This window comes from Oryx dammah, unplaced genomic scaffold, assembly GCF_014754425.2.
Source record: "Oryx dammah isolate SB20612 unplaced genomic scaffold, SCBI_Odam_1.1 HiC_scaffold_25, whole genome shotgun sequence".
NCBI lineage: Eukaryota > Metazoa > Chordata > Mammalia > Artiodactyla > Bovidae > Oryx > Oryx dammah.
Genome location: NW_024070209.1, coordinates 95,251,513 through 95,265,561, shown reverse-complemented (window position 1 = coordinate 95,265,561; position 14,049 = coordinate 95,251,513). Strand labels below are relative to the sequence as shown.

General features: G+C 40.7%; 1 protein-coding gene across 13 annotated transcripts in view; it reads left to right on the top strand.

Moving 5' to 3' along the window:
• Positions 1-14,049, top strand: part of MAPKAP1 (MAPK associated protein 1) — a 237,831-nt gene that overhangs the window by 101,154 nt on the left and 122,628 nt on the right. For all 13 annotated transcript variants that reach the window (XM_040225126.1, XM_040225134.1, XM_040225128.1 and 10 more), the window contains one exon: positions 12,447-12,619. In XM_040225126.1, the coding sequence (XP_040081060.1) occupies positions 12,447-12,619 (173 nt within the window). The remainder of the gene's footprint in view (positions 1-12,446; positions 12,620-14,049) is intronic.

The window sequence follows — 14,049 nt, the reverse complement described above, 5'->3', positions numbered from 1 at the left end:
TGCTCCAGTTTATATTTCAACATGTACTTGCAAACTGTTAGATGCAGACTCTCTCAATTGGCTCTTTGCAGTTGTACCATTTTCATAGTGTTAAAAAAAATGTATTTTCTGCTGCAGATAACCATCTTTCTCTGTCACCAGAGGTGCAGACTTTTTGTGTGGCCTTTGCTTGTTGGGAATAACACCTCTCCCAGTTATTTCACATGTGCGTTTTGAGGATGAAAGTGAATTTTGTAATTGGAGAAATATAAAGCTATTTATTTCCATTTTGTCTGATGTTTTTACATTGTTTGCTAGGAGGTGCGTCAGGGACTTGAATTAATTATAATTACTGAAGAGACATACACTGATTGAGCAAATAAAGTAGTAAGCCCATTTGTGCCAAGGCCATCTAATTAAATTCTAACTTTGGATAAGCTAGATGTGCCTGAAAGATTAATTTTAAGAGGTTTTTATGACTTACGAAATTATGATTCAGTGAAATTTTGAATTATATCATCAAGAAACATTGAGTCTTAAAGTGATAAAGCAGTCATGAACCTACTACAGTATAGAAATGTGTGGGTTTTAAAAAGCTATTCAAAATTAAGGAGATAGCCTGGCCTTTAATTTGTATTTTTCAAAGAATCTTTTACTTAATGGTAAAGTCAGTTTGTTTATTTATTTATTTATTTACTTACTTGGCTGCACTGCACAGCCTGCAAAGTCTCAGTTCCCTGACCAGGGATTGAACTGTGCCACCTGAATTGGAAGCATGGAGTCTTAACCACTGGACTGCCTGGAAAGTCCCTGAAGTTGTATGTTGACATTTAAAATTTTTGAAACATTTAACCAACTGAAACCCTGCAAGAAATGAATATGATAGGTGCACCTGAATTATCTCCTTCAATATTTATGCAATGTTATATTCTCCAAATACTTCACTATCTCTGGAATTAAATTGTCCTTAGGGTACTTGGAGGGTTGTACCAAATTTTCCATATAATTTAGGAGGGTGATAATGGCTCTACTGTAACCTTTTCTAGAGATACATCATCTAGTAATGGAGCCAAGTATACATTCTCCATTGAGTTTTAATTTTAAAAGTTGATGTTAAATCTTAAAAAGACTCATTATATTATGATAATTGATAGAGTTTAAAACATGTAACTCTTCTTTATGGTTTTTAAAAAACCTATTTTTACTTTTAAAGCATATTGATTTTATTATATAAATGATTTAAAAATGAAGAGGTCCCTAAACTTACCCTAGGTGATGGGACTTAGTTCATGCAAATTACCTTTCCCTGATAATATCATCATTATAGAACCCATTGTTTGTATAATTAAATGCAAAGTGCTATGTAACATTAATGATCTAAAGAATCCCACAATGGCTATGAAAATTCAAAATGGACACTTTACATCCCATTATGCTTTAAGATGACTGGATTGTGCTTGTGAGAGCACCTCCTGGTACAGGCTGTAACCATCCTGAGGCTGAATGAGGAAAGAATTCTATGGCTCTTCTCTCATAAATACTGATCTTTCCCTGTTGTCTCCACTTCTCAACCTGGTTTGAAGGGACTTTTTGTTGAAGATCTGCCTGGTCTGAGCAACAGTGTAAGTAACAATATAAGGATTAATTGACATTGTGTGACAATTTGCAGTTCACAGAGAACTTCAACATGCTTTATTTTTGCTTTGTCCAGTGAGTCTTTTGAGATAGAAGTCTCATCTGTATTTCATGGCTGAAGAAATTGACTTTCAGAGAGGTTATGGGCTTGCCCAAAGTTAGACCACTCAAGGCTGGCAGGGCCAGGTCCAGGTCAGTTCTGTAGATTCTGCAAAGAGGTCCCTAGTGAACATAATCCATGATAGGGAAACCTGGTAGCATCAGGAACTGCTTTCTGAATTTAAGACTTTGAGTAAATGGTCATTATTTCAGATGCAGTATGAGTAAACTTTCTTTTTTTTTTTTTTCCTTCATTCCCCTGTCACCCCTTTCCACCATTTTGTAAAATTTCTCACTGGTATTCAAACATGAATGATAGCTGGTCTTTCAGTTGATGTCTTAAAAAAAATTATTCAAGGCTGTTACTCAAATTTCACGTGGTAACAGTTTGAAACAATAGCTCTAGGCATTTTTTTTTTTTTTCAAAAGTGGGAAAAGACTGTCAGAGTATCAAAACAAGGAAGATTTATTTTAAATAGAGAAAATCTTTACTTGGGAACAACAATATCTTTTCTTGTTTTAGGTCCAGGACTGTAATCAAGTCCGACTTTCTGCAACTCTGTGGGCTGTAGCCCACCAGGCTCCTCTGGCCATGGAATTCTCCAGGCAAGAATACTGGACTGGGTTGCCATTCCCTTCTCCAGGGGATCCTCCTAACCCAGGGATTGAACCCAGGTCTCCTGCGTTGCAGGCAGATTCTTTACCGTCTGAGCCACCAGGGAAGCCACATATTTATCATAGATGCTATAGAAAGAAAATATCAGAAAATGATCAGCCTAAGAAAAAATAATGGAACTAATATTTTCTATGCTGTCTTGTACTCTTTAAAAGGGTTATAGATAGTCTGGCTCATTCCACAGTGTTTAGTAGCTGAGTTATTTTATTGGAGATTCTCATATATATATGAAGGGGTGTCTATGGAAATGGACTCCAGTGGCACTAGTGGTAAAGAACCCACCTGCCAATGCCAGAGATATGAAATGTGGGTTCGATCCCTGGGTCAGGAAGATCCCCCTGGAGGAGGGCATGAAAAGCCACTCCAGTATTCTTGCCTGGAAAATCCCATGGACAGAGGAGCTTGACGGGCTACAGTCCAGAGGGTAGCAAAGAGTTGAACATGACTGAATTGACTTAGCACTATGGAAGTGGAGGTGAAGTTTTTCCAGTTTCCTGAGGTCTGGAACTAAGATCAGTGGGTAAAAGCTGCAGAGAAAGTGTCCCCCAATGTAAAGAAATGTTTTAGCCATCAAAACTGTTTACTTGCAGACTTCAGAGGGTGGCAGGGACTTCATCAGTGGAAAGTGTTCAGGACAGCTCGTAAGATAACCATTTGGTGAAAATGTTTTAAAGGGGATGACCCTTAAATTCCTTGTAGTTTTAAAAGTCTATGAATGGCAATGAAGGTTTTTTGTGTTTTGTTTTTTTTTTCAAGTCTCTGAATTTAAATCTAGGGGAGAAAAAGACAGCTTAATGAAGAAACAACATTTGCTGAGCATTTACTATAGGCTGGGCACAGTGATAAGTGCTTTACATGGGTAGTCTGATTGAATCCTTTCAACAATTCCATGAAGAGGTACTTTTATAATACACCGTTTCTGTGTGGAAATAGTGACCCAGATAGGTTAAGTAAAATTGTCCAAGGACACACAATAAGTGAGAATTGAACCCAGGTCTTTCTGATTCCACAACTTACACTTTTAATCACCATACTGCAGTGCCTCACTAGCTCCTATTAATAGAATAAGGATCCTGGAGGTACCCAGATCAGAACTTGACCTTGTTAAAGAAAGAGTGACAGTTGACGTTCTTAATAATAAAAGCTTAATGTAACCAAGGTTGATGATTCAGAGGAAATTAATGAGATTTTGTCAATTTTATTTTAAACTTAACTTGTCAGAAAATACAGTGTCCAGTGACAAACTGTAGGAATGTTTTTGACAAATTAACTTGACTACAGGTGCCAGATCAGGGAAATGTTAATTTAATAGCCTTTAAGCATTCCAGATTTATTGAGGGTTAAGATGGCACTACAGAGTCAAGCCCCTGGTTCTGAATGGATTTGTCATAGAATTTTATACAAAATCTATTGAGAAGTTCAGTGCCACTATTTTGAATGTAAAAAAGTGAGTTCTTTCCATGAACTCATAAAGCCAGCATTTGTTGAGAGCAGAATGCTTCAGTCTGGGGTTTTTGTTTCTTCTTCACATAGACCCCTGTTTAATTTCTCGTAGTTGATTAAACTTGGCTCAGGCCAGAAATAGGCTCAATTTTGCTTAAAATCCTTTCTGTGATCAAATGAAGTCCCCTAACCATCATCAGGGTAATGACAATCTGAGACCCCTCTCCCACGTCTGGTATCATGTTATTAAAGGCTAGGCTGTTGGTAGGCCTTCTCTGATGGCTCAGACGGTAAAGAATCCACCTGCAATTCGGGAGACCTGAGTTCGATCCCTGGGTTGGAAAGGTCCCCTGGAGGAGGGCATGGCAACCCACTCCAGTATTCTTCCCTGGAAAATCCCCATGAACAGAGGAGCTTGGTGGGCTACAGTCCATGGATTCACAAAGAGTCCCACATGACTGACTAAGCACCGGCTGTTGGTAGACTATTGCATCCTTTGGTCCTTGTTGAAGGAGTTAGGGAAGAAGGTACTGGTGGAATGGAACTGCAGCCATTCCCTTTAAGAGCTTTAACTTTTGAAGGCCACAAATAATCCTTTTATCAATTTGCATCATTACATTGTCTGGATACACTGATATATTTATTTCTACATTAAAATTACATACAATGATCTGCTTGTGCAGTTGTGACTAATGGAATAATGTTGCCTGCTTTTTGTCTCTTTAATTCTAGAAGCCAAGCTGTCCATCCTTTCTCTGTTCCTTTCTGTTGACAGAGAAATTGAACACTTAGCAACAGTTTTGAGGTCTGATATTCAATTTATTATTGACAAGCCTTGGTGTTAAGTAGTGCTGCTAACTGAACCTTCTGTCCTTAAGACTTAATTCAGCTAATTCACTTGATATAATGTTTCTTAATTCAAGATGATTTTTAACTGAATGCCATCTATTGTTCTTCTTGCTTCCTCTATTTTGGAAACTACCAGGTACATGATTTTGATATTAACTTTATGATAGGCAGCAAAATGTATATTATTTTAATTAATGGGATCAGATGGGGAAAAATCTGGAATAGATATAATATTTTAATTCATCATGATGATCAAATTCTATATATTTCATTTCTGTACCCATTCATATTCCATGTATAAAAGTTATTTAAAAATTTTAAGTCTTTACATTTTACAAACTAATGATTAGTTGGATGACATACAGTTCATAATACTGATATTTCATGATTGGCATAAAGACACTTTTTTAAAAAGTGAGCTTTTGCAATATATATCACAAGCCACAAAGCATTCATATTCTTTGTCCTAGTAATCGACTCCTTAGCATATGAGCACAAACATTTATATAAGAGAATGTTTCTGAGAATAGTATTCATAATAGTGAAATATTAGGAATAACATCCATTTAATAACAGAGGAATAGGTTAATAGTACCTTTATGAAAGTGAAAATGTTAGTTGCTCAGTAATGTCTGACTCTTCACGACCCCATGGACACTGTAGCCCGCCAGGCTTCTCTGTTCATGGAATTCTCCAGGCAAGAATACTGGAGTGGGTAGCTATTCCCTTCTTCAGGAGATCTTCCTGACCCAGGGATCGAACTTGGGTCCTCTACATGGGAGACAGATTGTTTTCTGTTTGGGCCCACCAGTACCTTTGTACACTATATGCAGGTGTTTAAAAATCATGTGTTAAAAGAATGTTAATCCTCACTCCATCAATATGTGTAACTATTAAGAACTACTACATACCCACCCTTGTTAGGTGCTAGGGATATTTTAGAGAAGAAAGAGGGCTCCTAAAGAGTGGCCTGGGGAGTAAAAGAGGTATAGGTGCTTTGCCTGGGACAGGACAGGAGTGGGAGGAGTGGCAGGTCCATTCTGAAAGCCAGTCTGAGGACTTCTTTCAGTTCAGTGAGCCAGTACCACACCCCTGCTGCACTCTTTGCCCTAGGAGAGTATAAAATGGGTGAGACAGTTTTCTTCTTTATATAATGTACCATTACGTGAGAGACTGGGAAAGGACGTGGTAATGGTAGGTAGAAAAAATGAAACCATATGGCTACGCAAGTCAGATTGCTAGGAGGCAGAGAAGTGAAGTCGCTCAGTCGTGTCCAACTCTTTGCGACCCATAGACTGTAGCGTACCAGGCTCCTCCGTCCATGGGGTTTTCCAGGCAACAGTACTGGAGTGGATTGCCATTTCCTTCTCCAGGGGATCTTCCCAACCCAGGGCTCGAACCCAGGTCTCCCACATTGTAGACAGACGCTTTACCGTCTGAGCCACCAGGAGGCAGAGAAGGGGAAATTAATTTGGTCTTCCACCTTCTAGGAAAAGGAGGCATTTAAAGGACAGAAGAGAGGCACTTTTTGTTTCATGGCTATATGTCAGGCATGTTATATACATTTTATTTACTTTTCTAAGTAAGGGAATGGAGGTTCTGATGAATACAGTTACCTGCCCAAAGTCTCCGGTCTAGCAGCTAAGAAAGCAGCAGAGCCTGGATTCAAACCTGGGTCTGGCTGAGCACGAATCTGTGCTCTTAACCTCTCTTCAATATACTTTAGCAATGATACATTGAGACCAGAGTGTGAAGGGTATTAACTGTCTTGCTAAAGAACTAGAATGCTAACACTGCGGAGAGCCATCGTTTATTTCTGTGTGATAGGCATGGTCAGTGATTAGAGAAAAATCACTTCAGTAGCAGTTAGAAAATAAAGATTTGGAGAGAGGAGAGATTTTTAGAGACAGGGAGATAAGAGACTGCTGCAGTGGTCTTGCTGAGAAGTGATGAAGCTTGAACTAGGGCAGAAAGATTTGAGAAATATTTCAGAGATGTTTGAAAGGAGTTAAGGTTCTTAGCTTGAGTGATGGAGTAGGTGGTGAGAGCCGTAAATGAGATCGAATATGAAATGAGAGAAGCTGAAGGAGGAAATGGGTCTTGGACCTGTTGAGTTTGAGATTTTGGCTGCATTGGCCAGGCTATCATGGACAAGCCGTGTGATGTGAACTCTGAAGTCTAGTTGGTCTTCATCAGTTGCGTTTGTGTTGAGGAATAGTTTTGCTTCAAGAATACTTTTCTTTTCTTTCTGAAACCTGAACCAAGGGCATTTCCCAATTTGGGGGCTGCTCTGGAGAGAGAGTTGTTCAACTCCAAACTTGCCAGCTCAATGTGAGTTTCTTACTTTTTCTTTCTTTAATAAAAATGACTTAACCTGCCATTGAAAGTGTCTGAGTTATATTTTCAGCTTATTTTCTCAACAGCCTGTCATAGCACTGGCACATAGTGTGTCCTTAATAAATTTTGCCAGGTACCTTAACATAGGCTACATTTTCAAAGTTGATCCTTTCTCTTACTTAAAGCTCTCTTAAGCTCTGTGTAGTAGCTCTTTTTCTCTCCTTTTTGGTCATTTAATGATAAATATTTTGTTTGTAATTATAAAAATAATACCATGCTCAGTTTAGAAAATGCAGAAAAATATAAAGCAGAAAATTACAGTTAAAATCCCATGTCTCAGGGAGAATTCATATTCACTTTTTTGTATATTGCTATAGAAAGTATTGAAATACAGTAAGTGTCTTTTCCTTGGGTTAATGGTTCTATTGGATGGAAGGGTAAATTTTTTTTTTTTTTTTTTAATCTAGGAGGCTTTTTTGAACTGTCTTTAGTCTAGGTTGCCTCTGAGCTCTCATAGTAGCCTGTACTTTCCCTCTTAAAGCTTTTCACACATTGTACAGTATAGATCTTAAGCAGACTATGAATTTGATGAAGATCTGCACCGTGTCTTAACTTTGTCCTCAGAGCCCAATATGGTGTTCCAGTGAGTGTGTGTTGAATGCATGAGAGACTGGGAAGGGTGGAGCTAAGCCAGTTTCCCCCTGTCCCTCTTGTGACCCTTTCCTTGTGCTCTAATTACGCCTCCATTTCCCCACTTCTGTGTTGTGAAACATGTAAGTTGCCACATAGTGAAACTGTACGATGTGATCTTTGTTTATTGCTAGTTGTTTTTTTAATAGTTAGATGTTAGCTCTTTGGAATATTGCTTGCCTTGATGTGTGATGAATACTTTTAATCCTTTGGTCACCTTTCTTTTTTTTAAATAAGTTAATTACTTTCTATTATGTTGATGGATTGTTTTATGTTTTAGATGATTCTCTCTAAATATTGCAACACAGGGACTATTAGATAGAGCTAACTGCCACCACCTTGAGTTTTTTCTGAAGAGGCTCCTTATTAAAAAATACATAATTTCAAGGTTTGTGCAAGGCATTTTTCCCCAGTCATCAATGCCTCAAGATGGAATTAGAAGATTAAAAAGATAAAGTGCTTTATTCATTTAATAAGTGTGTGCCGTATTTATTCTCATAGTTTTCCCCACACTTGCTATTTCACTATGAAATAGAGGGTACCATATAACTATCTGCTTTCATTTCCTAGACAATGATGATTCCTTGCGGTCAGATGACAGTGGTAGTGATTTCCAGAGTTGCAGTCCTCCCTGGTTCTCCTTGGGCAGCTCCTTAGAATGCTCCCTCTCTAGGAAACGGCAGTGTTTTGGGCATGTTTTTGAGAAGGAGCAGGAGACAGTTGTCCAGCCTTGGAGAGTGGGGACTGATTCTATTTAGGATAACTTTAGTGGAAGAAGGTGCTGATGTTTAGAATGGTGGCTTTGGAGTCAGACAGACATGGATTTGAGTCCTGGCTCTTCACTTCGGTTATGGGATCTTGAGCCAATGACTGTAGCCTTGTAAGCCTTGGCTTTCTCTTTTATATTATGAGGGTAATGGTAGAACCCTACCTCTTATAGTGATTGTGAGAATTAAATAACTTAGGCAGACATTTAGCAGAGTTTATTTAATGCTTAGCTGTAAATAAATGTTAGCTCTTATTGTAATAATAGGTTTTATTAATAGGACTTCTACAGCATCTATCTTTGGCCTCATGTGACCTTTAATAGACTTGAGTAATAGAAATGGGTCTGATTATAAAACTTAGGCCCTTTCTAGATACTGCACTGCATTTCTAAAGCACTTTATAGTTTACAGAGTACATTCACATTTGTCATTTCATTGAATCTTTGTATCTTGAGATACTGTGATTCCTATAGCCCTTCAGTTCCAAGTTCTTCCAAGAAAGGAGGAGGAATCAAGAGAAATAAGAAGGGAGAGCAGTGACAGTAACTAGGGGGTCTGAAAATGAGTTTGAGAAGAGAGGGGTAAGAGGGTGTATAAACCTACTCCAGAAAGATTGCAGCTGTTTTCATTTTAACCTTTTGACTGCCTGACAAAATGACACGTGCTGTTTAGAGACATCTTTGCTAGTCATTGAAGTTATTACTTCCAAGCTAAAAACTATGTGTGTGTGTGTGTGTGCACGCACGCACGCATGTACACATGTGTGGATAAGAGAGAGAGAGAGTTTTATGTAGGAAAATTATCTTTTGTATTATTTGTCTTTATAACATAGAAGGAAGACAATAAAGAAAAAAAACAACCCTATGCCTCTAATATTAGATGCTGGGTTATATGAGAAGTGGAATTTCTCTTAAAATGTTTTCTAAACTGCTTTTATGTATTTCCTTACCCTCGTTCTGATATTTTTCCCCACCTGTAGATTGATACAGTCCTGTAGAGGGTGTTAAAGATGGAACCAGTTGATTGCTCGAGTCCCTCCATCTCCATCTGCTACCAGGAAACAGGCCCATGGAAGCAGGACAAGTGGGATGGATGGAAGGAACGAACATTCATTGAGCTCCTGCCATGTGTCCCAGTCGGCATTTGAGTCTTTCATGCATTCATTCTGCAGTTGAACAGATTTTTTTTGGAGAGTCTTCTGTGCACCAGGCACAGTGCTAGCCATTGTGTACAGGGCAGTAAACAAAGCGAACATTGTTGTGGCTGCCCTGATGGGAGCTCAGAGGCCAGTGGGGAAGGCATGCACTGAGGATGCACACAAGTAAATAGGTCATATCACATTGTTAAGCGTTCTGAAGGAAATGAACAAGACAAGGCTGAGAGCTTAACTGTGGAAAGGTCTTCTTTCTATAGGATTATCAGTGGAGGTTTCTCTGAGGAGGTGTCGTGTGAGCTGAGCCTTGAATAAGGATACCGATAGTAGCAATCCTCACAAGAACTCTCTGATAGATAGCGCATCCTGTCGTTATCACCTTATGTATGAGAAAGAGGACGAGTTAAGTAACCAGCCTGAGGCCACATGTTAGAGAACGCAAAAGTCGTAAGAAAGAGCCTCCTAGATACATGAGTAACACTCGCAGTGGCCTTAAGAGGGGAAGAAGCAGTCAAGGCACACACATTCAGGATGTTCCTCGAAGTCCAGTGTAGCTGAAGTGGGTGGGGGAGAGAGGCAGTAGATGACACTGGAGGGTGAGGCAAGGGTCAGATCGTGCAGTGCCTTGCTGCACACTGCGTGGAGTTTGGATTTCATTCAAAGTATCATAGGAGCCACTCAGACAGCAGTGTAACGTCATCAAATTTGATGATGCAGTTTGGTATCCACAGATTCAACAAACTGTGGATCGTGTAGTACTGTAGTCTGTATCAAGTGAAAACAAATCACTTCCAAGTGGACCCTTGAAGTTCAAACCCGTGTCATTCAGGGGTCCTCTGCATTTTTCATCTATTGGCAGTACATAAGGGAAGGACAGGGGCTGAAGGTCAAGAGGCACGGTTCGTGGGAAGTTTGAGGAGAGAAGGGTGCAGTAGTGTTCTCAGGTCGGGTGCAGGTTGGATCAGGAGATACAGTAGGCTTGCTGTACAATGCTGAGTGTCTGTTTGAGTTTTATCATCATAGGATTTAAAGTAAAGTCCATCTATACGGTTACATGATTTTTCTCCAGTGTTTAGCTGAGGAATGCAGAGGGTTGGGGTCAAACAAGATTGATGCTCTGCTGACCGTGTCCAGGGGAGTAAGAGCGTATTAAAATTGTATTTGTGGAACTTCCCTGATGGTCCATTGACCAAGGCTCCACACTCCCAGTGCAGGAGGCCTGGGTTCGATCCCTGTTCGGGGAACTAGATCCCACATGCCACAGCTAAAAGATCTAGCTCACGGCAGCAAAGATCCTGTGTGCTGCAGTTAAGACCTGGTGTAGCCAAATAAATAAATAAAAATATTTTTACAAATTATATCTGCAAAGGAATGATTATAATGGCTGTAATGGCTATGTAGTCTGGGGGTAGGGTATTGGGAAATAAGGGTGACTGATAGATAATTAAGAGCTGGTTCAACAGATTATAGGTTACAGAATTCGAGGGACTTCTTGAATAAATGAGGTGGAGGTATATTAAAGTGTATTTAGGTTTTCACCTTGTGGTCTAGTGGTTAGGATTCGGCACTGTCACTGTCATGGCCCAGGTTCAGTCCCTGGTCAGGGAACTGAGATATCCCACAAGGTACATGGCAAGGCCCAAATTTAAAAACAAACTAATTAATCTAATTAGGATATTGGCATTGTTATAAATCTCCAATGTACCCAGCACAATCAGTGATTTAAGGAGTGGATGAAAAGGCGTTGGGGGTGACATGGTCTGGGGATTGAGAGCCTTGGGTGTTGGACAGATTGTTCTTTTAGAATGATGACAGGAATTGGGATGGGAAAGACTGTCCAAGAACTCAGGCCTTAGTGAGGGAGCAGGATGAGCAAAGGCTCGTAGATAACAGAAACAGGAAAGGAGAGAGAGAGGATGGTGTAGTTGGGTGGCTGGGGTCTCAAAGGAACAGGGGTTTTTGTAAGCAAGGAGAATTAATAGTTTGGAAATAGCAAGACCAAGAATACGTACTCTGCCTGCTGGCCTTAAAGGTTTGGAGGTTAAAGAGAACAAAGCAAAACAGTCTTCTGGACAGTAGAGGAAGTAGTATCCTCATGACTGGCAGGTTTCAATTACGGCAAAGAGGTGGAGGAATGGTTTTTAAAAGGAAGTAATGATTTATGGGGAGTTTGCTGATTTGTGCAGGAATTCCAGAGGGGAGTGGAGGGTTTGGGAGGGAGGAGAGAGAGGTGTGGGGGAGGCATTAGGGACATGTAGGTCAGTGTGAGTGTGGCGGTTAGGGCAGTCATAAGACCAGAGACCCTTGAACTTCAGTTCAGATGAGTGAAGTAAAGAGATGTAGTGCATAATGGAGTTAGCCCCCCATCGTCTCCGCGGAAGAAAGCACTGGGTTCCAGTACTGCTAAATGCTTCCTCAGAGAATATGGCGGCTTAGCCTGAGGTCTCAGGGAGTGATACAGCAGTTCTCAGGGAAGGCAGCTGACGCCAGGGTCACCCTGAGTAAGCCCCAGAACAAGTCTTCTGACACCAAGCATTAGGTCTGCCCACTACTCTGATTTGTTCATTATAGTTGTACTGCTGGCAGAGCTGGATCCATTCGAGCAGCAGAAAATTCAAATTAAAAAAAGAAAAAACAAAAACAACAAAACTCTTAAAACTATAAACAACGTTTCCCCTTCAGGACCACCCCAGGCTCATCAGTTGGTCTGTGCCCAAAGAATGAGAGCGCAGGTCCTGGAGGGCAGGCGTCGTAGCCCAGTGGGGTCTGCATGACCGAAACTGTGTGCTTTAGCCTCACGCATGTGCTCTGTCCACAGGGTCACGTGGGCACAACAGCGACCAAGAAGATCGATGTCTACCTCCCCCTGCACTCGAGCCAGGACAGACTGCTGCCGATGACGGTGGTGACTATGGCCAGCGCCAGGGTGCAGGACCTCATCGGGCTCATCTGCTGGCAGTACACCAGCGAGGGACGGGAGCCGAAGCTCAAGTAATCCTCCCTTTTCTCGGCGGCTCTGGTTTCTGGCTGTCTCCTGGCCACCCGTGCTGCCCTCTGGGACCGGCCAGTCTTTCTAGGCATTGGCCTGGGAGCCAGATGTCCACACTGATCCAGGCCAGGCTGCTCACCAGATCTTGGGCCTGTGTAACTCAGGCTTGTTATCTCAGAGAGTCTGCCTGCCAAATAGACCCAAGTTTATGAATCCAGACCCGAGGAAATGCCTTTCCAAACCCTTTTGTGATGCTTGCTGATTTTATAAAAGGGGCATGGACAGCAACAGGAGGGAACTCGTGTTTGTTGAGCAGGGATCGTGAGATGGACATGGCGCCAGACGCTGCATACTTGATTTCTCATTTAATTCTCCCACTTCCTGTGAGGTGAGCATCGCAGTTCTTGTTTAGCAGAGGAGGCCGCTCAGGATCAGAGAGTTGTTCTTTGCTGATGTTTATACCAGTGGGAGATGACCCAGTCAGAATTTGATTCCCAATCTGTTTGATGCCATGATTTTTACATTATTTCCCTTTGATCTGAATTATAGTTTTCTTTGTTATCAGTCAGTGGTCCAGTTTTTCCCTAGACTCCATTCCTCATTAAACTGTTACATTAAAAATCCAGTGCTTGAAAGTAGAGTCTCTGTGCTTGTACACCATAACTTGAAGTTTAAAGCAGTTTGCTACTTTAGTCCTCTCATACTTGAATGTCTTGTCTGACAGGCCTCCTCTCCTAGTTTATGTGCCCTTCCTAGCAGTAGGGCTAAATGCAGTATAGATGCCTTCATTTTGGAAATGGACTCTCATGGAGGCTTTTTCTTCTCGCAGTTTGAGTTAGAATGGTCCAGTCTGTCGTGTGTGTGTTTAGGTACATTAAATTTGTACTTTAAATCATTCTTTCAAGTTCTCATTGACAGTGCCTTCCACTTTGCCTGAAAAAATTGTGGATATAAAGATAATCCTTATTGTTCCTATGGTAGTAGGAAGCCTTTCCAACCAAAATACCACATAGGTTTAGAAAAGGGTTGAGTCTGCAGCTGTACTCAAGGCTCAGCTACGGTGTTCTTCCTTTTCAGCATAAAGTGGAAACAACCCCGTGCTAGTGACTTTATAAATGTTTTCTGAGTTAATGCTTAGAACATTGCTTGATGTGGGAACTGAAACCAAGAGAGGCAAAGGAACTTGCCCAGGGTTACACAGTGAGCTGAGCTGTGGCATACAGTTTACAAACAAGGAAACTAAAGCATGGAGAGGCTAAGTAACTTTTCTATATTACATTGCAAGTGGTAGAACTGGTATTTAAACCCAAGAATTTCTTTTTTTTTTAATTGAATAAATGATTATTTAAATTCTATAGTACTTTCATGGAACTCTGCTCAGTGTTATGTGGCAGCCTGGATGGGAGGGGAGTTTGAAGAAGAATGGATACAT